At 43.5% G+C, this 25165-nt stretch overlaps 1 protein-coding gene across 2 annotated transcripts in view; it reads left to right on the top strand.

The window, feature by feature from the left end:
* LOC107993230 (E3 ubiquitin-protein ligase MIB1) overlaps nucleotides 1–25165 on the top strand; it is a 468131-nt gene that overhangs the window by 33354 nt on the left and 409612 nt on the right. For both annotated transcript variants that reach the window (XM_062086713.1, XM_062086714.1), the window contains exon 9: nucleotides 16905–17056. In XM_062086713.1, the coding sequence (XP_061942697.1) occupies nucleotides 16905–17056 (152 nt within the window). The remainder of the gene's footprint in view (nucleotides 1–16904; nucleotides 17057–25165) is intronic.

The raw sequence follows: 25165 nt of genomic DNA, 5'->3' as shown, positions 1-25165 counted from the left end.
AAATACCAGGGGGATGGAAGTTGCAAGCTGAACGATGCTACTTTCCAAGAAGGTTGTTCGGCATATTTTGTTACGATGGATTCGCCAAGGGATGCTGCGTTATATTTGACGATGTTAGGCGCGCACGTGTGTGTGCGTGTATGTGCAACCAATTTCTTCTTTTCTCTCTCTCTCTTTCTCGAAGAGGAAGAAGAAGAAGAACAAAGAATCGAACGATAATCCCCAACAACTTTTAATTCGAATCTTTCGATTCGTAACGCGAAAAAATCTCTGAAATCAATCGTAACTTTCCTCCCCCGTCTCTCGATCGTCCCTTTTTCGATTCGATTTTTCTTTATCCCCTCTTCGCAACCACTCGCGTCTTCTTCCCTTCCTCCTTTTTAAAAAGAAACTATCTTTTCAAAAAAAAAAGAAAAAGAGGGATCGTTCTTTCCTCCCCCCACCTTTTCTAGCTCTCGTCCATCCCCGTTGCCGAGACAGGATTCCCCCCTTTCCCCTGCAATACACACAACTCACGTACCGAGTTAATATAGCCGAGCAGTAACTCTGGTTACAACTGCTCCGTTCCGTGCGTCTGTGTACCCCGGTGTTTGATAGTACACGTGTTTGACAAGTAGAAAGACGACGTAGTATACTCCCGAGACGTGGTCAAAGGACCCGGCCAAGATTCACATTACTCGCAAACAGCTCTACGTGACCTTAGGTTTGCGTTTAAACGACAAATACCTCGTGGCACTCGACGGAGGAATGGCGATTCCGGGGCCGCAGCCGGGATAGTCTGCTCCCCGAAATATTCGTTTCTTCTTTCCTCTTGTTAATTTTCGATAATTGTTGTATTCCAACAAAGCGGAAAGTTGAAATCCTGGCACGAGATCATGGAGGTTTCGATCGATCGGCGGCCATTCACTTTGGCGGATTTCGAATAATAAATATCCGGATGGACTCCAGTCTCTCCGTTTCTCCAGCATTTATTCGCGTGATCGTCCAAGGATTTATAGATGTTTTATTGAGTCCCTATGGAAGTTTTGACAGTCAATATATTCCCAGTTTTGGATTTAATGGAATCGGAACAGGATTTATTACACCTTTCCACGCACGCCGATGTAACGACGCGCTAACTTGGAGCCTAATCTTCCCAATAACGAGAAATTTAACGTAACGGTACAGCAAAGTGTATATATATAGCGGCGAATTGTTACATTCGATACGAAAAAATTGAAAAGAGCAAAAATAAATGATATCCCAGAAACGAGAAATACTCCCTTCCTACGAATACACGATAATAGCCACGATAGGTGGAGGATCGATACATTCAGTATTACGTAATCCGTAATCCGATGGGAAAAAGAGAGAAGGAAAAAGGAAGGAGTCGAAGCGAGACGCCGAGAGTTTTTGAGATTGCAGTTTAGGCGCGTTATAAATCAGCCATCGGGCGGCCCAGTGATTGGCGGGATTCGGGGCATCGCATTGACAGCCATAAACATGCCACCGTCGGCCACCGTGTCTCCTCCTCCGTTCCCCTGATGTATCGCGTATTATTTTGCTTATTGACACTCGCGAAGGGGACGATTGCCCAAATGGAGGGCCGATACACGATGGCCCCCTTCTGCCTCTGCGCGATCGATTCAGATCTCCGCTCTGAATTATCGAATCACCTCCTTTTCTCCCCACGAATATCGCCGCCAAGAAATTTTCGGCACTCGCTACGAGAAACCATTTTTCCGTCTACCATTCCACTCTACGAGAAGGAACGAGGGGAAAGTTGTTGATCGTTGGCCGACCAAATTTCTTTGGACGAATTTTTAGATCGAGCGCAGAGAAGAAGAAGAAGAAGAAGAAGAAGAAGAAGAAGAAGAAAACGGAGGATCGGTTATGCATTGTTTCATTGTGTTCGCCACGAGATCGAAAACGTCTTTGGAGAACTTACGAACTGTATCGCAGCAATTAAATCGTAAAGGCGAATTGCCTTTTATCAGGAGGAAGGGAGGGGGTTTACCTCGATGTTGAAAAGGATTTTAATTCGCCCGGTATTAATCGGACCCGCGTAGATTGGAATCGGCTACCAAATGCATCGTGACTAATGCACAACGCGTACGCGCCTCGTGCCGTACGTAATTGAAACAATTTTTGGCCCATTTGCGAGCTACGTGACGTCCAATCCGCATAATTAGCTGTGTTTCGCTGCGCGCGCCGAAATAATTTCCTCTCCACCGTTCCCCCTACCCTCTCGCTCCCTCTATTTTCTTTTCTCCCGTCCTTTTTTCTTCTTTCCCTCGATTACCTCTCCCACCTGATTAATTTCATTTTCGTTAACTCGAAACGACGGCCAAAAGCTCGCTCGAAAGGCTCGTTGTTCCTCGAACGATTTTCATCCTCGAATCTTTTCCTCGTTATTGCTCGCTTTTTATCGCGTGTTGTACGATATCCGTCGATAGTCGATGGATTTTGCGCTTAATTCGAGAGAATTAACGCTCCAACGGCCACCGCATGGATTAACGCGATTAATTCGAACGGCGACGATATTTATTTATTGTTTGATTTTTTTTTGAGAATACAAAGCTTCCTAAACTATTTATAATCTTGTAAATGGCTAGATTTTTTTTTATCTCAAATTATAGATCGGACTATAATCTTCGTCCGAGTTCGACAGTCGATGGAAATATTATTTTCAAAGTTTTCGTAAGCACGGAACATGCATGGTGGTGAAATTGGTAGGTAGAGCGAGAAGATGAATTTGATTTTTCGTTATTGAACGACGAAATCGACGATAGAGAAATAGGAGGAAAATGAAAACAGTGTGAAAAATAAGAATAATAGAGGTTCTTAATGAAATAAGAAAGATAGAAGACATTTTATCACGATACTTGCCCTGACGAATCGAGAATTTATCTTGGTGATCGCTTTAATGTTCGACAAATTTTCTTGTTTTATGTATTAAAAGTTTTGTACATTAATTTGCGCGTGAAATCATTTTAAGTTCGGGCAAAAAAGGCGTGGAGCTCAAAGGGTTAATACAAGAACGTAATCTTCCTTTAAGTGATTCCTTTCCACTCGATACGAATCTAAAAAAATGCGATTGCAAATGTACGTAGGACATGTAGAGTTCAGATTATAGGCACGAATTCTCTCTCCTCCATCGGAAGGGATTAAGTTTTACGAGCGAGTTAGGTGGAAGTTTAATCGCGGGGAGAGGACGAGAAAGTTGAAAACTATTCCAACAGTCGTTTGTATTTTTATGTGGAAGATTGTTTCGTATAATACCTTGTTTACTGCCGTTCAGTATGTGAATTTCTTTCTAGATGAGAGGGAATTTTAGATGCGGACAGTTTTATGGCAACTGTTATCCTGCTCCCCCCTCCTTCTCTGTCTGATTATGTCACTTTTTTTTACGACATATTTGGCTAATAGTCGGAAGCTTGAAGAAATAAGTAGCGTGACCGTGGAATCAGTCGAGCAAGTAGAATAAGACGATCGACTTAATGCAAGTAGTACAATAGTGAATATGATCAGACAAGTGAGTTGACAATTTTAACATATGGAATATGTTTATAAGAGGATTTTTCAAATATTGTATCTCGCTAACAGTTAGAAGCTTGAAGAAATAAGTAGCGTGACCGTGGAATCAGTCGAGCAAGTAGAATAAGACGATCGACTTAATGCAAGTAGTACAATAGTGAATATGATCAGACAAGTGAGTTGACAATTTTAACATATGGAATATGTTTATAAGAGGATTTTTCAAATATTGTATCTCGCTAACAGTTAGAAGCTTGAAGAAATGTAAGTAACGTGAGCGTGGAATCAGTCGAGCAAGTAGAGTAAGACGATCGAGCGCAAGTAGTACAATAATCAATATGATCAGACAAGTGAGTTGACAATTTTAACATATGGAATATGTTTATAAGAGGATTTTTCAAATATTGTATCTCGCTAACAGTTAGAAGCTTGAAGAAATGTAAGTAACGTGAGCGTGAAATTAATCGGGCAAGTAGAGTAAGACGATCGAGTGCAAGTACAATTTTGACTTGACAATTTTAACATGTGAAATACGTTTAATAATAAGAGGATTTTTCAAATATTTTATCTCGCTAACAGTTAGAAGCTTGAAAAAATATAAGTAGCGTGAGTGTGGAATTAATCGGACAAGTAGAGTATGATCGGATAGAGTAAGACGATCGAGTGTAAGTGATGCAAGTCGATATGATCAGACAAGTGAGTTGAGAATTTTAACATGTGAAATACGTTTATAAGAGGCTTTTTCAAACATTGAAAATAAATACATGGGATGATTTTAACATTGTTACGTCGCATGGAAATCTTCTTTTATACTATATATATATATATATTGCTAGAAGCAAATCATCCTACAATGGATGATTTAACGCTTCTCGTGTTATAACTGTTACGTGCTGGCATCATTGTATACGTCGACCATAAATATTCCGTTGCACTCGTTCCGCTAACGAACATTCAAATTCCAGATACCATAAATCAAAGTGTGTACCTGTTACAGTAGTGTGTAAAACATAATACGTATTGACGTTTTCGATTCGAAAATGCTCTATAACTTTTAAATAAAATGGGAAAGAACGCTGTGCACGGCCGAAAAAAAGAAAGAAAGAAAAATTTCTCGTTTCTCTCACGATTTTATGGCAATAATTTCGCTTTTATCCGAAATATAATAAATAAAACTGATAAAATAATGAAAAAAGAAGGATTTATTAAAATTTTCTTGCTCGAATATCAAGTGTGGGTTGATCGTTCGTTGTATAATTAAATTTCCGCTACTCTATCGATCGACACATCTCTTTGAAAACTTGTCACGACGTGGCCTCGCACTTTCCTCCGAATATATCACAAACAAATTTCGCCTGCCTCACAGTTTCCTCTCGTCGAGACCGTCTTAAGAATATGTGACCTTCGAGTTATCTCTCGAGTATCTGCTCCATAAATCAAGGACTCGAGGATTACGGAACTAAGACTACGGAAGTAACGGGATTAACGTGCATCGTCGCCGACCGGGCTCGTGGAATCGCGAGTTTCGTTGCGTTGCACAAACAGCTCTGCAATTGAAACGAGAATGAAACGTTCTCTCCCCTTCTTTTCTTCTTCGTTACAACTCTCTGAAAGTTAAACTTTGCCATCGAAGTATACGTACATGTATTTATATATCTGTTAGAGTATTGTTAATTGGAATCGTTAACGCTTCGACGAATAACAATTTATTTACACAGAGACGATTGCCACTATATTTTAATTATCTTATAAAAAAAGGAAAGAACCGTTAAAGTTTCAACGAATTTTCGATCAGATCCTCCAGCTGTAACTCCCTTTACGGCGCGTCGTTGGACGAATTTCAATCGCGTCTTACGTTTCGTTTCAATTAGCGCGCCCGGTTTATTTTCATTTCGAGAATTGGAAAAGAAAAGTTTCGAAACGAAAACTCGGAGCTGTAATTCCCCCCTCCTGCTCAACTTGGAAGATTAAACTGGAGAATGCCACGATGTATATTCTTTCGATTACAGTTTCTTCTTTACTAACACGCTACTTTTCGCCTTCTCCACGGCGAAGAAATTTCACCGTGGGAAGAGGCGCTCGCCGAGTTAACAGCCTCGACGCGTTGTTCTTGCAGTTGCAAATACTTTAATCTCGTTCACATTCTGCCCGACTAGTCGAGTCGAGACCGCTTCCTTCCTTCTTGCCTAAGAACGATCCGCGATGGAGTCTCGATGTAAGCCTAGGGGTAGGTAAACTTGCTTCCCTTCTTAACCAGTCGACGGATCAGTAGCGAAAATCTCCCTTTTCTTTTAGAATCAGAGATTTACGCGCGACCGTTCGTTCATCGATTAAATGAAGTAACGCGTGTTTATAGAAAAGATAGATAGATGGATAAAGGAACGGCACGGATAATCGGTTCCATCCATTCCGATCGAGACGCTCGTCAATATTCCACGTCGTATATTTACGTCGCGCGTAATTACAGGGAGAAATACGCTTATACCTTACTTTACGCCACGTCGATAGTCTCCGGAGTAAGATTTAATTCCGATCTATGGTCATTGGTGTCCCAGCCCCCGTACAATGAGAAGTGGATTACGTCGGTTTGGACCGGTACCAAGGAACGCACGGACGTGTAAATCGTGTCCATAAGCTAGCTACTAGGGATCGTAGCCTATTCATACCGGTGGGATAAATCTTGGGATATATTGCTAGCACCCGATCGTTGCGTAAATTCCCATCTCTGGTCTGGATATCGTCGTTACCCTCCGTGCGTTTGCTTAATTCTTTCGAATCTCACGATCCTCCAATCTTCTATCACACCCTTTCCCTTCGTCTGAATTTCGACTCGTCTCTCCTATATTATCTCTGTCCAGCGTATCTCCAGTCGAGGAAATTTCCTCGAGGAGACCTTCCATTCCATCCGAGACTCGGTTGGTTGGCCGAAAATTAATTCGCGCAGGTGGAGAGAGAGAGAGATAAGAGAGATGGCGAGCGACCGGAAGCGACGAAGCTTCTGTATCCGACGTTCATTCTTCTTTTCCCTGCCTCCTCCCCGCGCGACCGAGGTCCTCCTCTCGCGCGCAGCCTCGTGGCTCCATTTCCCCCGGACCCTTTCCATTCCGTGACGCTCGAGAGAATAATTTAGAGAGCACTTTGGTGGCGGTAAAACTCCACCCAAAACTCCAGAGGCGGAGGCATCGCAAACCCATCCGAAGAACCACCATCCGTGATATCTTTCCGCCTTTCCACGCTCCTTCCCCCCTCGCTTTATGAATTGTCTGGCGGTGGCGAGTTATGGCCGGTCCAGGAGCCCGTAAACCGCCCCGTGGCCCACCATCGCCCACGAATCGGCCGATCCTCGGCTGTCGGTGACGTACGGGTCCTCTTGCTCCTTGGCCAAACTTGCTCTCCTATATCCTTCCCGCCCTCGTCGTCACGCCGCTTGCTTCTCTCTTTCGAGAAGAGGAGAGAGATTTTATCGACGTTCTTCTTCTTCTTCTTCTTCTTTGACTCGAGCGGAATACTTATTCTTACGTCGGCGGATGTTTGACGATGCGCTTGGTTTCATAAATATTCGCTTTTTTCAGATGGACGACAATGCATCCGGTTGGTGAATGGGTTAATGGGAGAATGAAAAGAGCTTGCTTCTCAATTTCCTCCCTATCGAGATTTTTTATTCGATTTCGCTCGATTTGGTTTGATAAATATTTGTTTTTTCTCGGATGTCGATGGAAGGTGTAAGAAAAGAGAAGAAGTATTTGGATATAAAAATTATTACGATTTCCTTCAACGTTAACTTCGTCACCGTCCTCCAACAACAATCCTCTTTACGGATGGATTCTTGCCGGGGAATGTATCAAGGTTGCATTTAGGAAGAGGAGGAGGAGGAGGAGGAGGAACGTTTTCGTCGGTTTCTTCCGTATCGGCGAACCGGCGGCGCCACCCACTCGAGCGAAATGGTTCTCGATCTGGTTTCTGACTTATATTTCACATGCTGCCACCTCGAATGGGTTACAGATCCGTTCCAAACAATCTCATTGCTTTTCACTCTCCCGCCACGATTTATGGGCCGCCATTGTTTCGGAAGGATCGAGAAGCGGCCTACGAGCGTATATCTTGAAACTGCGATTTGTAGACGGGGGATTTCCGCGATCCTTTCGAGTGCCTCTTATCTCGTCGAATGTGCGGCGAATGGACGTTCCGAATATCGATGCGTTCCGAATATAACGAATCGTGCCCTTCCAAACTGCATTTTTATTTCCACGACCGAGTTGTAACTATAGATATCGAAATTATTCCGCGATGTCGTAGCGAGATCATCCCTTTTCTTCGATTTTACTCCTTACACGACGATGCGCAGTTAATCTTTTTGAGAAATCGAAAAGGTAGATGAGTCATCTCCTATGAATCTTTTATGATTTTATTTCTTAGTTGTAGCTAATTTTTCTGAAAAATCGAAAGATGGATTTCGTCGAATCTTCAATTTTACTTCTACGATGTTAGCTAATGTTTCTGACAGATCAAAATTATTCCAATGTACAACATTATACGCAACATTTTGAGATTACTTTAAATTTGAGGAATAATAAATTATTCGAATCTTCAATTTTTCTTTTAGAACGTTAGCTAATCTTATACTGAAAAATCGAAAGATGGATAATTCATCCCCTTCGAATCTTCGATTTTATGAACTTCTATGAACTTTGTTGTAGTTATTCCACGATATCATTTTGAAATTAAATTTGAAGGATGATCTTTCGAATCTTCAATTTCTACGATGTTAGCTAATCTTTCTGAGAGATCAAAATAATTCCAATATACACAACATTATACACAACATTTTGAGATTACTTTAAATTTGAGGAATGATAGATTATTCAAATCTTCAATTTTACTTCTAGGACGTTAGCTAGTTTTTCTGAAAAATCGAAAGATGGATAATTCATCCCCTTCGAATCTTCGATTTTATGAACTTCTATGAACTTTGTTGTAGTTAACCTTCGAGAGAAATCAAAATTATTCCACGATATCATTTTGAGATTAAATTCGAAGGATGACGAACCATCCTTTTCGAATCTTCAATTTTACGACGTTAACCTTTCCGAGAGATCAAAATTATTTCACGATATCGTTTACATAATTCATCCCCTACGAATCTTCGATTTTACTTTTACGACTATCGGTAGCTAAGAGAGAAATCAAGATCATCCCACGATATCGTTTTCGAGGGATGATGGACGATCGAACCTTCGATCCTGCTTCTTACGACGTTATGTACGAGATATTCAGTTATTCGGAGAACGCGTGTACCCATAGATCGTATTATAAATTTCCAGCGAACAATTTTGAGAAAACAATTTCAATTTCGCTGCATTCGATTCCCTTCTCATCTTTCGGCCGCGAGCAAACGGGCGATCCGCCGTCGAAACGGCGGCGCGTCTAACCTCCATGAATCAATCGATATTGCAAAATAGGAGGGCCACGTCGCAGTCACGGTTCATTTGTGTTTTCGGTCGGCGACGCGGCGGACCAACGAAATTTACAATTCGAAACGAGCCTTCCTTAAACCGTATCCATAAGCAATGCTTGATTAATGCGCCGAATTAGCGAGCATGTTGGGCGACATGTGCGGTTGAACTAGGGCAAGAGAGAAAGAGACAGATAGACGGAGAGACAGAGAGAGAGAGAGAGAGAGGACGCAGGAGTCGGTATCGATCCACCGGATACCGAAGAGAAATGGCGTTTACACGTGACAAAGATTCTCTGATGGATGATAGCGCTCGTTGCTTCGGGCGTTCCTCCGATACTCCGATGATATTTTGATGGTTTGATCGACGTTGACACGATGACGAGTTTGCCAGAGGTCCGTTCGCGACCGTACGGACCTCTGTGATACAGAAACGACTGACAACAGCACGCTGAACCGCCACCAACCGCCTTGATGGATGATACCGTTGTTCACCGCTGGCAGCGCAAACACTTGGAAGAAGACCGCGGTTCGAGAATTCGTCTCTGCGAAATTGATTTTGCAACTGGGTGAATACGGACCTTGGATATTAAATTGTGTCATTATGGTTAGATTTGAAAAAAGAATTATCGAAAGAGATTCGTGCCATATATTTAACGAATGGAAATTGGAAATTGGGGAATTTGACCGAGTCGAACATGATGATGATGATGATGACGATACGAATGATGGCCTTACACTTTTTTTACGTAGTTCTGTTTGCTGCTACTTGGGAAAAGTTGGAGGAAGCTTTCCACCAAGCTTTTAAGTGGTTCTTCTTGTAAGACGATCCTCGGGAGCTAGAATCTGTTTCCTGGATTGAAAAATGGAAGCGAAAGAGATGCGGAGGAATTCGAAAACTTTAGTCGCCAAGTCGTCGTCGTCGTTCGAGTCGAAGTTTCCCAGACGGAAAAGCCGGAGATATTTCCAAAATTGGCCGCTATTTTGCCGAAAAGAAAAGGGGAGAAACGATGGTAAAAAATTAAAAAAGAGCTCGAGAAGAAACTCGTAAGATTAACTTATTTCGCGGAATGAAGTTTGAGGTTTTTGCCGGAAAGGAAGGATCCTTTGGGCGAAGGGTGAGTCGAGGGGTGAGTTAATACTGGAAGCAATAAGCAACGAGTGGTTGCGGTCCTGCGATGGGGTAGGGCACGGTTTTCCAAAGTTATTGTTGTGACCACCGCTATTCTGCGCTCCGCCCCGCCCCTCCGCCCCCTTTTGACTCGGTTTGCTAAATTAAATTTTGTCCTGCGAGCGGAATGTTGGGCGAACATCTCTCCTACGTTTCGCCGGAATTATGCAAAAACGGCTTCCTTCTTCTCTCTCTCTCTCTCTCTCTCGCCGAATAAAAACACGACGATTCTTCGGATCTCTTTTCCGAGAGTTGACAGTATCGTCACGTATCGAGAACCAGATGGAGAATGCGGAAGGCTCGATTTTTAGAGGCGACCTCGAAGGATTCCGAGAAACCGATATCTTTCCTTCTCGAGAAGAAAGTCCCTTTTCTGGGAAATATCATCGAAATCGTGGACCAGTAATAACGTAGATTTTGAAATAATTACAGAGGATCGCAAGAAATCGACCGACATGTTGGACGTACCTTTCGACTCGGCTCCGAATCCGAGTGCTTATAATTTTATCCCACCATTGTTCGATCTTGGAGCTTCTTCTCCGTTTAATCTCTTGAAAGACCGATAAAATCTTCCTACTAGGGATCCCATTTCGAGTAACTGCTTTCCCCTAGAATTAATGGAATAGGTTAACCAATAACAGGAACGAGCTAAACAAGCAAGACGATTCGGGAGTCTGGAAGGGCCCGCTGTTACCGATACAGCGAACATATTTATCAGAGGGGGGGGAGGACGTTGGGGAAAAGCATCTCCACGACGATATCCCCGTGTAATGCCATCGTGGAAACGGTGAAGTGTGTATACCCCAGCCAGGTTCGAAAAGACGTTTTTCCTCCCCTCCTCTTCCCCATTTTTTTTTTACTATTCCATGATTTTAACAGTATATTGGATTCTCTCCAGTCCAATTTCTCCCTTCCTATTTTTCTCTCTCGTCTCTTCTTCTTCTTCTTCTCCTCTCCCATTTTCTTTCTTAGTTTCGTGCTTTCGAATAAAGAACTGCGATTTGATGAAAAAACTATCTCATTTCTCTTCACGCTCTTCTTTAATTTACCCTTCATAGAGTAAACCTCTCTCTCGTAATGGGCAAGTAACAGGTCTCGTTTCATGAAAATTTATATCGCTATGATTACCTTCTCCAAGCCCAGTCCTCGTGCGCTTCTGAACTAACCGAGAAAAGATCCTTCCTTCCTCCCGAAAGGAATATCTCTGGCAAAGTTTTGCAAGAAAATTTCCACGCTTTTCGTAACGAGGATCCGCGCTCGTGACACGAGGGGGGCGCGTTGTCAAATTGTAATCACGATGTGGGCAAGTGTCGCGTTGATTTCACGCGGGGACGTGCGCGACAAAGGCCGCTTTTCACGCAGAGGAGGGGGAGGCGAGGGGTCGGCGGCGTACCTGCCAGGTTGGCCCCCCGACAACGACACGCACGAGTTGGCGCGCGGCCGCATAATGTTACGTTTATACCTGGCGTTCATCATTACCCTCCCCCTCCCCCCGCTAATTTATGTTGAACACGAAACGGTTCGGGCGAATGGGCTAATTAATATAAATTGCCGCCGCGAGGATTACCGCTGGGAGGGAGAGGGGCGTGTGGCCGGGGCGGGGACGCGATTCACCGTGTACTTTGCGAATCGGCCGAAAGCCGATTAACCGAGTTGCCAAGTTGCTAGCTGCCAGCCGCGGACGCTGACGGACGCGTCCATGTATAATCCTCCCCCTCCCCCCATCGCCATCGACCCGGAACGAACGCTCTCGAACGAAGAAGGGAGCGAGAGGGATTCGTACTCCATGATATTCCCGTTGCTCATCCTTCGGATCTTTAGAAAACTCGATTGGGATTCTTGACGCGGCCGTCCAAGAATCCAGGGATAATCCACATGGTGCATCGGTTAAGCTGAAATTTTGCACAGGAGATCGATGGAGTGATGGTTTTCGGAGACAGAGGAGAAGAAAGTCTTTTCCTCCCCTTCGGGGAGGGGAAAGGGAGGAGGGGCTGGAGAGGCAACACACCGGGAAATAATAATGCGGACAAGCGAGAAAACGGAGCCATCCTTGATTGCCACCACCTCTTTTTCCACCAGCCGCGTCTAGTAGACGGGATCAACCAGGCTACTGTGTGGCTGTGGCTCGCTCTGCCTGCGCCAACTATCTTCTCTTTCGACTCGTCCTGGATTAGATCCGCCAAGGAGATTATTAGCGGACGAGTTTCTCTCTCCTTTTTTTCCAAATTCAAGATTTTGTTATATAAATACAAGATTGTCAAGATTGTTTAAGAGTATGGGAGTGGGACTTTGAGAGAATCGTCTATTTCAAATTATAGATCGGACTATATCCGAGTTCTATAGAAATATTGTTTTCAATGTTTTCGAATTTCGTGAGCATGGAATATGCATGGTAGTGAAATTAGTAGTTAGAGTGAAGATGAATTTGATTTTTCGTTACGGAATTACGAAATTACTTTCTATTCTATTAAGAAATTGACGACAGGGAGAAGGGAAATAGCGACGAAAACAGAGACGTAGTATAAGAAGATGAAAAGTAAGAATAATAGACGGCGAATGTGAGAGCTTTTAATGAAATAAGAAAGATGAAAGACGTCGAACGACGTTTCATCGCGATACTTGCCCTGACGAACCGAGGATGCATCTTGGTAATTGCTTTATAAAATATCATACAAAATAACGATATTCGACAAATTTTCCTTCTTTGTGCGCAAAGATACGTAAAATATTAAAATATAAAAGTACGAATATACGAATCGCTTCGAATTAACTAAGAAATTCACTCCCAATGCCGCACAAATTCATTTCAATAGCTTCAACATCTGATTTCGTAAGCCGCGAATGATGCTTCCCGCGTGCCATATCGCTTCAAATTGTTGGATAAAACTGAAAAGACTCATCCCGACTCTTCTTAAAAACGAGAGAAACTCAGAGATGGCGCCAGGAACGAGGATTAATTCCAACTCGGAAATCACGATCGTAAGAAAAGATTCGATTCGACTTGACTTTCGATGTAAAAGGTTTAGTAAACGGATCGATTACTCTTGTACATATCGAGTAACCAAGCAAATAAGTCTTTGGAGAATCAACGTGGAAGCCGAATCCGAAAAAGCGCGGTCCGCGTTTAATTTTCCGGCGATTCGAACGCGATTAAACAAATTTTTTCTCTCTGCCGCGTTGGCAAAGGTGAAGAAATTTTCAAAGGTCGCCGCGACGAGTTTGCCAGGCGTCTTGGTGATGTCTTAAAGCCCTCATTAGTGTAGCTCGTCACCTTGGATAGGTAAACCGGGGGGGAGAATTAGCCACGTCAATATTTGCGGTGCAATCAACCCGCTTCGACTCCGTCGTCGTTTCCGCCCATTCCTCTCCGAGCGTGGCCCCTCCCCGACCCTCAGCCACTGATTGTAATCCACACTTCTGTGATCGGGTTGCGCCGCGTTGTTGCTGTTGTCTTTTCTCATTTTCCCCGGAGACGACTCGTCCACCATCACGCATACACGTACGTACAGGCGTTTTCGTCACGGTTTCGGTCCAATCAGACGTTTTCGAAACGACTGCCCCAGCTTTCTTGTCTGCGAGACGAGTCGCGTTAAAACACGGCTAGTTAGCTTTGCCAAATGTTTACGCCTTGTCCCGATGTAATTTCCTTCTACGATTTCTGCTTCGCGTTACGCTGGCGAAACTCGCCTCGGAAACAGGATACTCGGAAATTTCGTTCTATTTTCTTTGAAAATGGGAAATTTTCTTTTAGGGGAGAGGAGAGAAAAATGTTAGACTCGATCGAGGGAATCGAAGGTATCTTATAATATTTTAACGTTTTCCCCGCTTTTAACGGATTGCTATTAAAATTGACTTTTTAACTCGATGTCGGAAACGGCGGTGGTAGTGGCGATAGCTGGAAGGCATCGCTCCGCAACTGATAAAACTTGCTCCCTTCGTTCAAATTACGAGTAATTTACACAAATTCCCGGTACAATATCACTTTAAAACTACTTCCTATATCACTATCAAAACTTGGCGCAATGTTTCAGCCGGGAGATATCTTTTGCCTGTGAAACTGCAGAAACTTTCACCGCAGATTACAACAATCCCCTGCAACGAAACGCCAAAGTTCAATACCAATTATCATAACGATCTTCCCAAACCCATTACATCCGCTACTCGACTTATTAAATCGAAATCGATTTAAGCGAAACTCGTTCCCTTCGTTAAACGTTCGTGCAGAATCATAGAGAAACAATTTTCACCTTAAACTAATTCCTCCTCGGGATTCTTCTTCTCGTTTGGGAGCAGAAATCGAGAGCAAGAAATGCCAAGACGTGGAGAATATCCCGGGCTTAACAGGCCGTAAAAGAGCCGGTTGATGGATAAAACTCGCCGACCTTAACCGGTTTGTATTTCTCTCAGCTGACAAATCTCGCCGCATTTGTTGTCACCGATAAGAAAGGGATCCGTTTTGGTGGAAAGCGCGCGCGGTTGGAAGCAGAAAGGAATGGATGGAATTAAGCTTTTTCCGAAGTTGCACGCTCGGGGGAAAGCTCGAGGGATACGAATCGCGCGTCGTTTGCCGAACGAAACGAGGATGAAACGAAACGGTCGGAAGAGCAGGTGGTTCGTGATGGCGAAAGGGTTGCCCTCCCCCCGTGAAACGAGAACGAGGCGGAACGGAGAATAAGGAGGGCGGACGAACGCGTGACACTGTCGCAAATTGAAAGTGTCCAGGCGAGCTCCTCCTCCTCCTCCCCCGTACGCGCGTCACGATCGGAAAATTTTTCACTCGAATCGATGCCTTTTCGATTCGAACGCGCTCTCCGTCGTATAAAAGGTAACGTAAAGTGAGTTTCGGAAGAAACGAAGTCAATTTTAATCTTCAGAATTGGAACGGATCGCGAGGAGATCGTGTGCTTGAGTGTGAGGTGGAAGGGTCGCGATGATGGTCACTTTTTAATAAAGAGACAAAGAGGTAATCGAGATCCGATTGATGGGAGCAGGAACGAAGAGGATGCTGGCCTGCATCGCTCGATACAAGGGTCGGTGAGAATAATGGCCAGGATCGGGATGCGATCAGGTAAATAAAACAGTGTCTCCTCTGTCCTCTCCTCCCTTCAAATATCTACTTTCACCTCGATTCCATCCTCGACCGCTTCTCTTTTTCCTCTCTTCCTTTCTTCCCTCTTCCTCGCTGTGTTTTTCGTTCCTCGTTCGCCCCCCCTCCTCCTCCTCCTCCTCTCTCTCTCTCTATCCACCTAGTGGCGTGACGCATGGCCAGCATTTATAGCGCGAGATAGCGCCGCCGGTTCTCGACAGCGCCGGCAGATTTATCCTCCACGGTTATTGGAGTTATACAAAGGATTTTTCCAACTGATCCCATAAAGTATCTGTGCCTGATGCCCTATTATTTACGCAGCCAGTTCGGATGCCACCATCTCACTCCTCCCCTCCCCCCTCGCTTCAATTTTTCTCCACTGGCGGGGAGATCTCTTAAAGGCGATGCCTTCGTTTCCACCTGATCTTGGAAACAATGTTTATCGTACAGAGTTGTTGGCAGTATCGTTGCAGGTATTAATCAAGCATAATAAACGACGTTGAAAAAGGTTAAAATAATTTCGAATGAACTTTTTTTTAACTCAAATGGATTACTTTTTAAGATGCTCGAAATGATTCGTTCATTATTACAGTTCCGATCCGCTTTTTGTATCTAACTGTAAATTCAAATAAATTTCGAGGAGTTGGACGAATCACGAATATCAAATCGAATATTGATCGGGTCACGATCAATTTAATTTCTCGTTTCGAAGGAAAGAAGTAATGGAGAAATTGTTCGTTCGAATTTTGTTGGAACAATTTTACTTGCTGTTTCTTGTTAACTAATGGCCAGTGTTACCATTTCGTTTTTCTTTTTTTTTTTACTTTCTAGCAATTTAGGTTTGGACGGAGTTAACGATTCGATTTCTTCTTCTTCTTCTTCTTCTAAAAACGAAAAATCTTTCTTTACATTCAATTTAAGATTTAATCTAATTTAAAGTACGCTATTACTATTAAAAGAGAAAGGATCTTAGAGGTACCTTTCCATAAGAATATTCCACTTTATACATATGAATGGAGCGCAGATATAAGTCCTTGTCTTTTGAAAGCATTTTTTCATCGGATGATGAATAATGCACGGCGAAGAAAATCTCTATACATATACCGTAGCGCAAAGAAAAACTTCTCTTTCTATTTTTACATTGACGATACATATATATATATACACCACGGAAAATGTATTTCTTTTCTGTTCTTCTGTGGCTTCTCAGTGACATTCTCTTTGAAAATACAAATATCACGCGAGCTTCTGTTCCTTCGGATCACTTATCACTGAGAAAGGTAAATGCTATATATATATATGTACATATGGAAAAGTGTCTTCGCATTTATCCTTACGATATATTTTATTCCAATCTGTACCCCACCACCCTCGAGAAAAATAATATTTTTTTCTCGAGGACACGAATATTCTCTTTCTCTTTCAAAAAAAAAGAGAGAGAAAGAAAAACGATTCTAACTATTTCTCCTATCGTCTTAACCCACGTTTCGTTAAACGATTGATTAATTTTTCTCAGATCTCGACTCGCAGAGACGATGTGTAACGAGACTTGCGAAAGAAAAGTCCCTTTGTCCGCGATAATCGATTCTTAAAACGAAGAAAAGAAAAAAAAAAAAGGAAAAAGAAGCTCGTACGAGAATCCCTCCTCAAGAGAAAACCCCTTGTTCCTCGGTTTCCAGGACGCGGAAGGCGACACACCCCTTCACGATGCGATCTCTAAGAAACGGGATGACATCTTGGCTCTGTTGTTGGACCACGCCGCAGACATCACCCTCACGAACAACGACGGATTCAACGCTCTGCACCACGCCGCTCTTCGTGGAAACCCAAGGTGAGTGAGTAGCTCCATCCAGCTTTTGTCCACGTGTATATCGCGTTGAATACACACCTCTCTGCCTCGTCGTGTACAATATAATCGTCCGCCGAGCCGAGGAGTGCAGGAGAGGAGAACGATGATAAAGGACCCGAGATCTCCTCTCCGACAATTAAGAACGGGGGAGTTATGTTCCTATATATAATCCTTGTGACGGATCGACACAATTTTTTTACACGGGTTGGTGACGCCGAGGATCGTATTTTTTATTGATCCAAGGGGTCTTAAATTTATTTCTCGATATTGATGTCGAATACCAGCGGGTTTCGAGACTCGAGGCTTTTTTTTTAATATTTCGATCGAAGGAATCCTTTTTTTTCCTTTGTTGTAAAATATTGATATCGAACGCGAGGTTGCGAGATTTTTTTTAAATATTTCGATCGAAGAAATCTTTCTTTTTCTTTGTAAAATATTGATATCGAACGCGAGGTTGCGAGATTTTTTTTTAAATATTTCGATCGAAAAATCTTTCTTTTTCTTTGTTGTAAAATATTGATATCGAATGCGAGTGAATTTTTTTTTAAATATTTTGGTGGAAGGAATCTTTTTTTTTCCTTTGTCGTAAGATGTATTGTTCAGTTGAGGGTTCAGAGATTTTTTTTTTAATATTTCGAAGAAATATTTCTTTTTCTTTATTGCAAGTTGCACCCTCGAATGAATTCCTGTTTATATACAGGGAGTTATATAAAGGGAGATTGAAATGGCAACTGGTCTAAAAATTTTGAATAAAGTTACTTTAAGAAATTGCTTATTAAAATAAGCTTGAATAAGTAGTTTGTTCCTAGATATTATAAGTTGATCCGTATAATCTCGGCCATTTTCCATTTTCCGTTGGATTATTTCCAATTATATTATTATAACTGGAACAATAAATTATTAAAGTAGCTCGTGGAAGCAACTTTATTCGTAATGACTATTAAGTTTTCGCCGAACGATTTATCATGGAGCTGTTTATCAAGTTTCTCTCGCAAATAGTAGATGCAGTCAGGTATAATTTTTCGGTTAGAATTTTGAATTTAAAGATAACGAGGATAGAATTGGAAAGGTTCGAGTCGACGATTGTAGACGGATTACCGAATACTTTTAAGAAGGATTTTAAGATGTCGCGTCGAATAGGCGCTCGGCTTTGTTCGACGAATCACACAGCTGCTCTCCAACTCGTTTCTCGAAGTCTAATCGAATCGGACATTCTCTACCGAGTTAATTTTAACCTAGATTCTCATCATTCTCTCTCTCTCTCTCTTTCTCTCCCTCTTTCTCCGTTCAATCTCGTCTTTCACGATCCCTTACGAGATTCCTTGACATTTTACCTCTACAAAGATTGCTATCACTTTGGATGGAGACCTTCGTTTCGAATCGTTTCGCACCTCTTCGTCAGAATAATCTTTACTCGTTCGTTCGTTGTTTGATTCAGATTCGTATTTGAATTCTCTCTTGATTCGACAACAACTTTGTCGATCAAAAATCCTCGGCCCTTTTTCCCTTTTTCTTCTCTCGGAAAACGCGATGGTGCACGCGCGATCACAATTGCTTAGATACTTTCTTTCAGCCGTTGGTGTCGGCCGATTCGCCCCGTTACCAACGCCGTTACCAACGTCGAAGTAACAGTCGAAGGAGTCCCTTTGCCGTTGAATGGGGAAGGCAACGGTTGAACGGCGCGAACCGTGGCAGAAAGGAAACGATTATCGTGAATCGTGAGTGGCCTTTTTTTTTTTTTTGCCCCGCGCGCAATTGCCCCGCAATTGTTAACGAGAATTTTATAGAAAAGAAAAAATTCCCCCTTTTTCCCTTTAACGCGCGTCGAATTGCCGGGCAATTTTTCTAAATAACAATAATAATAATAATAATTTCCCCTTTCTTCCTTTTCTCTCACTTTTTCCCGCGCGATATTTCTCTCGTTCGTGGATAACGGGGAGGAGGATCGAGTATTGTTTCGAGCTGGTGAAAAGCGGGGACAACGATGGTCGACGCGATGATCGCTCTTGGTCGCCGAATAAGCATTTTCTCCGAGTGGAAAATTGTAGTCGTTCTCGAGATAAATTTCGACAACGCGCGTCCCCAAAAAAACAAAATCTGTAATCGAATCGAGTAATTGATCGTCATTGTTTGCAGCGATCGATTCAATTTCCAAAGGAAAGGAGAAAAAGAAAAGAAACGTCTCGACACCCCATAGATCCGGATCCGGGATAGTCGGGAAAAGCGTGTCTCTGCGAGATTGCTGGCATCCCCTGTCTATGGCCTCCGGAGATTACCCATCTTCGTTGCTTTTTTAAACCGGAGGGTGGGTGCTGATTACCGCGAAAAGATGTATGTGCCGCGTCAACGGGCGGAGGATGTATTTCAAAGGGAGCCTATTACCCTGTTTTTCCCCCCTCCCTCTCTCTCTCTGTCTTTCCTCGTCGATGGAACGGCTTCGAAATGGTCCAGGTATATTTGAAAATGGAGCGTGACGTTGCGCAAGGAAGCTTGGGGGATCGCATTAGGGGATGATCTGGAATGCTCGCTTTCTTTCTCCCTTCCGAGAAATTGGGTAATTTAGGCTCGATAAGTCGGGTGTTCACGTTCGTTTCAAGCGAAAGGTATAAGCATGTAAGGGAAATTTGGAAATTTTCAAGAGAACTGTGGTTCATTCGTTCAAGTAGAAAATGGAATTGGGCGTATAACGTGAAAAAGTGAAAACCAGTTAATAATTTCGAATAAAGTTACAGCTTTCCGTATAATCGTTTCTCGTTATGATTGTTATCTCGAAATGAATAAATTGTTAAAGTAACTTTACTCGTGATTCTGTCAAATATATCAGCCCATCTCGCGATCTTTCCGTAGATTTACAAATTTCACAATTGTCCAAATATTCTTAATTAATTTCAACTCGTCGAGTGATTCGTTACGTTGAAGAGAGTGGAGTGGAGAAAAGAAGAGAAAAAAAAAGGAAACGCCTTTGAGACACTCCTCGCGTGAAAAATGAAGGAAAGTTGAGAGAATGGAAGGTGGAAAGGTTGTAGATCGAAAACGAGGGGAGGGAAACCACTTTCGGGAATAACATCACTTATGAAACGACTTGATAAATGACGCCGAGTTCTCTCAATAGTCAACCCCACCTCCCTCCTTTCCTCCAGCGATGAATTGATGGAAAGTCAGGGCGGCGGAACGATCAAGATTTCGGCGGAGTGGAGGAAGGAAGGAAGGAATCGCGATCACGATTCGTCACGGCGAATGGACGACGGTGACGCGGCTTTGAAACTGATTCGCGCAATTCGCGCTTGAAGTAAGTGCTCCGAAGCTGATCAAGTTTTCTCCTCCTCTCCTTTTCGCCTCGGTATTTCACCGCCAATTCATCGATTCGTGCACGCAAAGTTGAGTCCAAGTCGGACAAGAAGATGGGTGAACGGCAAAAGTATTCGGGTGGCGCACGCCGCCAAATAGCGCGAGATCTCGCCGATATATTCGGCGATAAAGGGACTCTACGGCGGGTCAGGATTCTCCCCAGTTACCTCCCACTTCTTCCTTTCGTCCCGGACGTCTCTTTCTCCTCCCCTCTCCTCTCCTCTCCTCGCCCTCTCTCTCGTTTCCTCCTCGGAGCCCCTCCTCCGTGTCTCTTTTCCTTGTGAAGGAGCCAGCCAGCTCCTCCTGTGTTGTGCAGAGAGCTCTGAAGCCGAACGAACGGACGTCCGGAGACGTAATTTCCTGCCCTACCCTGCGCGCCTCCCTTCCGCTCGCTTTCGCCCCCGCCGCTTTGTAAGCCGCTCCCCGTTGCCGACGAAACTTGCTTCGTTTTCCTCTCCCCCTCCCTCTCCCCCTCTCTTTGTGTATAACCCCCGAATTAAGGTCGAACGATGACCGGCCCGTGTGCAACGTCGAAACGCGGCCACGATGCTCCGCCAACCGACAGGGCTTTGCCAAGATTAGGATTCGCGCTCGGTGAAATTGCGGAAAGTTTCCCTCTGTGACGCGAAAGTAGTAGCCGGGAACAGGAGGGAGCTTGTTATCGGAATTAGAAGCGGAATTGTTCGAGGTTGGCCAGGCCCAGGTGCGATTAAATTTGCAAATCGAAGAGGCTTTTTCTCCGTGGGAGAGCCGCGTTTATTCTTCGCGTGTAATCGAGCCCCGTGCAATGCGTCCAATTGGAACGATTTTGTTTTTCTTGGATCGGCCCTCGAAAAGGGGGAGTAGCTTTCTTTCCTTCCTTCCGATTTCGCTTCGACTGTGGGCAGAGAAGAGAAGATGTTAATGATTCTTTTTCTACAATCGATATGCGGATGTGGATCGAGTATCTTTCTCTGGAAGCGTATTTTTGTCATTTGTCTCTCGCGCTATTGTTAACAGTTATTATATCCCGTAACGTAACTGTTATCCGATACCAAAGTGTAATCAAAGTTTGTCTTTTTCGAGAAAACACTCGGGTTACAGGGAGGCCTGCTACGATCTTTCTCGAGCGCACGCTTTTGCCGCCGCGAAGAAAAATCGCCCGTAGCGATATCTTGGCATCGAATCGTCCCACGTGATTCTTCTCGCGAATCTCACGGATCGCGAAACGATTACGGGATTCGTGATCGGCGCGAGTCGTAAATCTGTTTGGGATTGGATTATTTATACGCGAATGACACCCGTCCACGCGATAACGTGGCGGCACCAACGTTTCGCTGTTTCATTTCGCTATTAAAGTATATGGATATGGGAGAATAACGGGGTTAATAACGGGATAAGTAACGAAACGATCAGCTGTGCACACCTATTACGCGTAAAGGCCGCTGAAATTACCCGGTTTACGCGTTCTCTTTGTTACGCGTGCCTCCCGATGCCTCGTTACTCAACCGTGATGGCGCAATTATTATGCCCACCTACTACGGATATATAAACATGAATCGCATTGTAAATTCCATCCTTGCCACGGGCCGCCCGCCTAAGCCTCTTCCTCCTCCCATCTCCTGTTCAATATTATACCAGGTATCTGGATAGTTGCGCCCTGCAACGAATGGGAGAGGAGGGGGGATTAATCACTCTTTATGAGTTCGATGAGGGAGATATATTAGTTCGCCAACTTCCTCTTTGTCGGTAAATTTTACGAATTAGCGAAATGAGGATTTCTGTTAAGTATTGTCGCTTGAATTTTTGATTTATTTAATTTTCTAATCTGGATAGTTTATTCTATGCAATGGATTTAATCACTGTTTATGAGTTCGATAAGGGAGCTATTAGCGCGATAACGAAGTTCCTCTTTATCGATAAATTTTAGGAAAGGGCAAAATGAGGATTTTTATAAAGGATTGTCGCTTGAATTTTTGATTTATTTAATTTTCTAATCTGGATAGTTCATATTATGCAATCGATAGGATTTAATCATTCTTTATGAGTTCGATGAGGGAGTTATTAGCGCGATAACGAAGTTCCTCTTTATCGATAAATTTTAGGAAAGGGCAAAATGAGGATTTTTATTAAGTATTGTCGCTTGAATTTTTGATTTATCCAATTTTCTAATCTGGATAGTTTATGCTGTGCAATGAATGGGATTTAATCACTGTTTATGAGTTCGATAAGGGAGTTATTAGTGCGATAATGAAGTTCCTCTTTATCGATAAATTTTAGGAATAATAAAATGTATTTTTTATTAATTGCCATTTGAATTTTCGATTTATCTAATTTTCTAATCTAATTGCGCCGTACAACGGGTGGGATAAGAAGAATTAATCATGAATCAGAATTAATTAGCGCGAAAATAAAGTTTCTCTTTATCGATAAATTTTAGGAATAAACAAAACGTATTTGGGATTTTTATTATGAATTATTTGATCTTTGAATTTTTGATCTATAGAGGGACGATATTAATTTTGTAAGCGATCTTCGTCGCTTCGATCAGCAAACGAACACTTGAAAATTTCTGATTTTCGTTTAATTCAACGATCGCAGCAATATTCCAATTTCCTAATTTATGGATTTATCAATACGCACGCCGCGCTAGAGGCTAATTTTGCGAGCTGCGTTGCAATTGTTATTTCGCGGCATTAATTTTACTTTACATGTCTAATTTAACGATAACACCGTTGTAATAATAATAATGTTAGACAAACTGGAAACCAATTTATCGTGCAAGTGGTATCGCGTATAATATAATAATAACATCGCAATAATAACGACGTGGAACAATTTCGGTGTGTTGGTCCAAAATTTCCGTTTCCAAAATTCCGAAATCCCTTTTAAATCCGAACGTAAAAAACATTAAACCGTAAAAATGCTCTTTTCCCTCCCCGCTTTTTCTAAATCTCCCCTCCTTGCCCGTTGTTAGCCGTAGCGAGAAATCTACTCGGAGAGGGAAGAGGGGGGAGGCGTTGCGAGGTTTGTGCGAAATTATTTCCCGACGCGCGCGTTCTCGAGAAGGACGAAAGGAAATCTTCCCTCCCTCCCCCATAGCGAAAAGGGACATCGATTTATGCTCAGCCAAATTCGATTAACCCTCTCCCGCTTTGGAGCGGTTGGAGGTGATTTAAGGCACTCGCGAACCCACCGCACCGTGGAAGACGACGGTGGACGTGTGCGGTCTCTCGCGGAATATACGACAAGTCCCGTCCGCGAAAACTAATTCCAACTTGCGCCAAAACTTGTGATATCGCGCTGTACACGATCCTCCCTCCGCTTCCGATACGAATAGACACGCGTCGTGTCAACGAGCGGGGAAGATTTGCAAATATATTTGTCCAACTCGCTCGCAGGAGTTGATCGAGAATATTCATTTTCTTTTCATTCTCCTCCCTTCTCGTCGTAATTTCCCTCTTTCCAGAGAAATTCACGACGCATACGTTTCGACGCTATGGCTCGACGATCTCGACCCGCTTAATATCGTTCGACGCGAATTATAATTAACGGGTGTAAAGTGACGGGGAGAGGCTGACGGACAGGGTGGACGCGCGATTCCACCCCGTCGTCCCGCAATGCAGTTTCGCAAGTTTCCAGTTCGAACCCAACGCGACTATCTCGCGCGGCTTAATTACGTTAGCCGCGGCCGTACGTACGCGGCGAGGATCCCGCTTTGATCTCGGCGGCGTGCAGCCGCGCCCTGATTGTGACAGCAGCCCGAACGGGGGCGGCGGAAGATGGCGCGTTTGTTTTGTTTCGTTGGAAACACGGTCACGTGTGCCCGGGACCCGGCCAATCCGGAGACAGATTTCCAGACCAGACGTGATTAAAATTTTCGTTTCGGACGTGTCACCCGCCTGATTCGACCAGATCCGCCCCCGCCCCGCGCAACGCCGCCTCACGGTTGCGGAAACCGCGGAAATGGAATTCGTTCCATCCGCAAGACACTCTCCTCTCCAACTTCTCTCCTCTGTTTTCGAGAGCATAGATTTGTAATTTGTAAAATGTGTATTACAGAGAAAGAGAGAGGAGAGAGAATGGAGGGAAAGACGTAAGAATCGAGTGGTTAAAAGTGTGCCTCTTGGGGTGGAGATCGATTGTTTATGGAAGCTCGAGTTCGAGCAGATCCGCTTCCGCGATTCCCTCGGGTGATAACGTATCCATAGACCCCGGCTATTTCGCCAAATAATAATAGAAGCAGCAGGTGCCTCGATTACGATAACGACGAGGCGTCGTTATCGAGCGTGTCTTATTAATGATAATAATCGGCATACAAACGAGTTAATGATTTATTACTCCTCCTCCACTGACCCACAGGATCTATTAATCCATTCTCAGATATTTTCAGAATTCGAGACTAATAATCCTCTATTTGATCTAATTATTTAAATGTTTCTCACGATTACGAAAATCCTACTATCATCGTCTAAACTCGGAACGATTCTTTCCGTCATCATCTCGCATGGACGAAAGAAAGAAAATTGATAATGAAAAACGGAACGAATAGCTGGGAATGAAAATATTCGCAATAACAATGGGAGCGGCAAACTTGGCGACAAATTTTTCTTTTCTACGAACTCCTCCCTCCCTCCACCCCCGATCCTCGCTGAAATTCCTCGCACGACGCGGACTTACGAGTTTTACCGATTGGTATTCCCCCGTGGTGCGGTTCCGCGAACGCAAGAACATCCTCGCGGAAGGGAGAAGGAGGAGGGGAAA

The sequence above is a fragment of the Apis cerana genome, linkage group LG16, assembly GCF_029169275.1.
Source record: "Apis cerana isolate GH-2021 linkage group LG16, AcerK_1.0, whole genome shotgun sequence".
In the NCBI taxonomy this organism is placed as follows: Eukaryota; Metazoa; Arthropoda; class Insecta; order Hymenoptera; family Apidae; genus Apis; species Apis cerana.
This window is presented reverse-complemented; position numbering and strand designations above follow the sequence as displayed.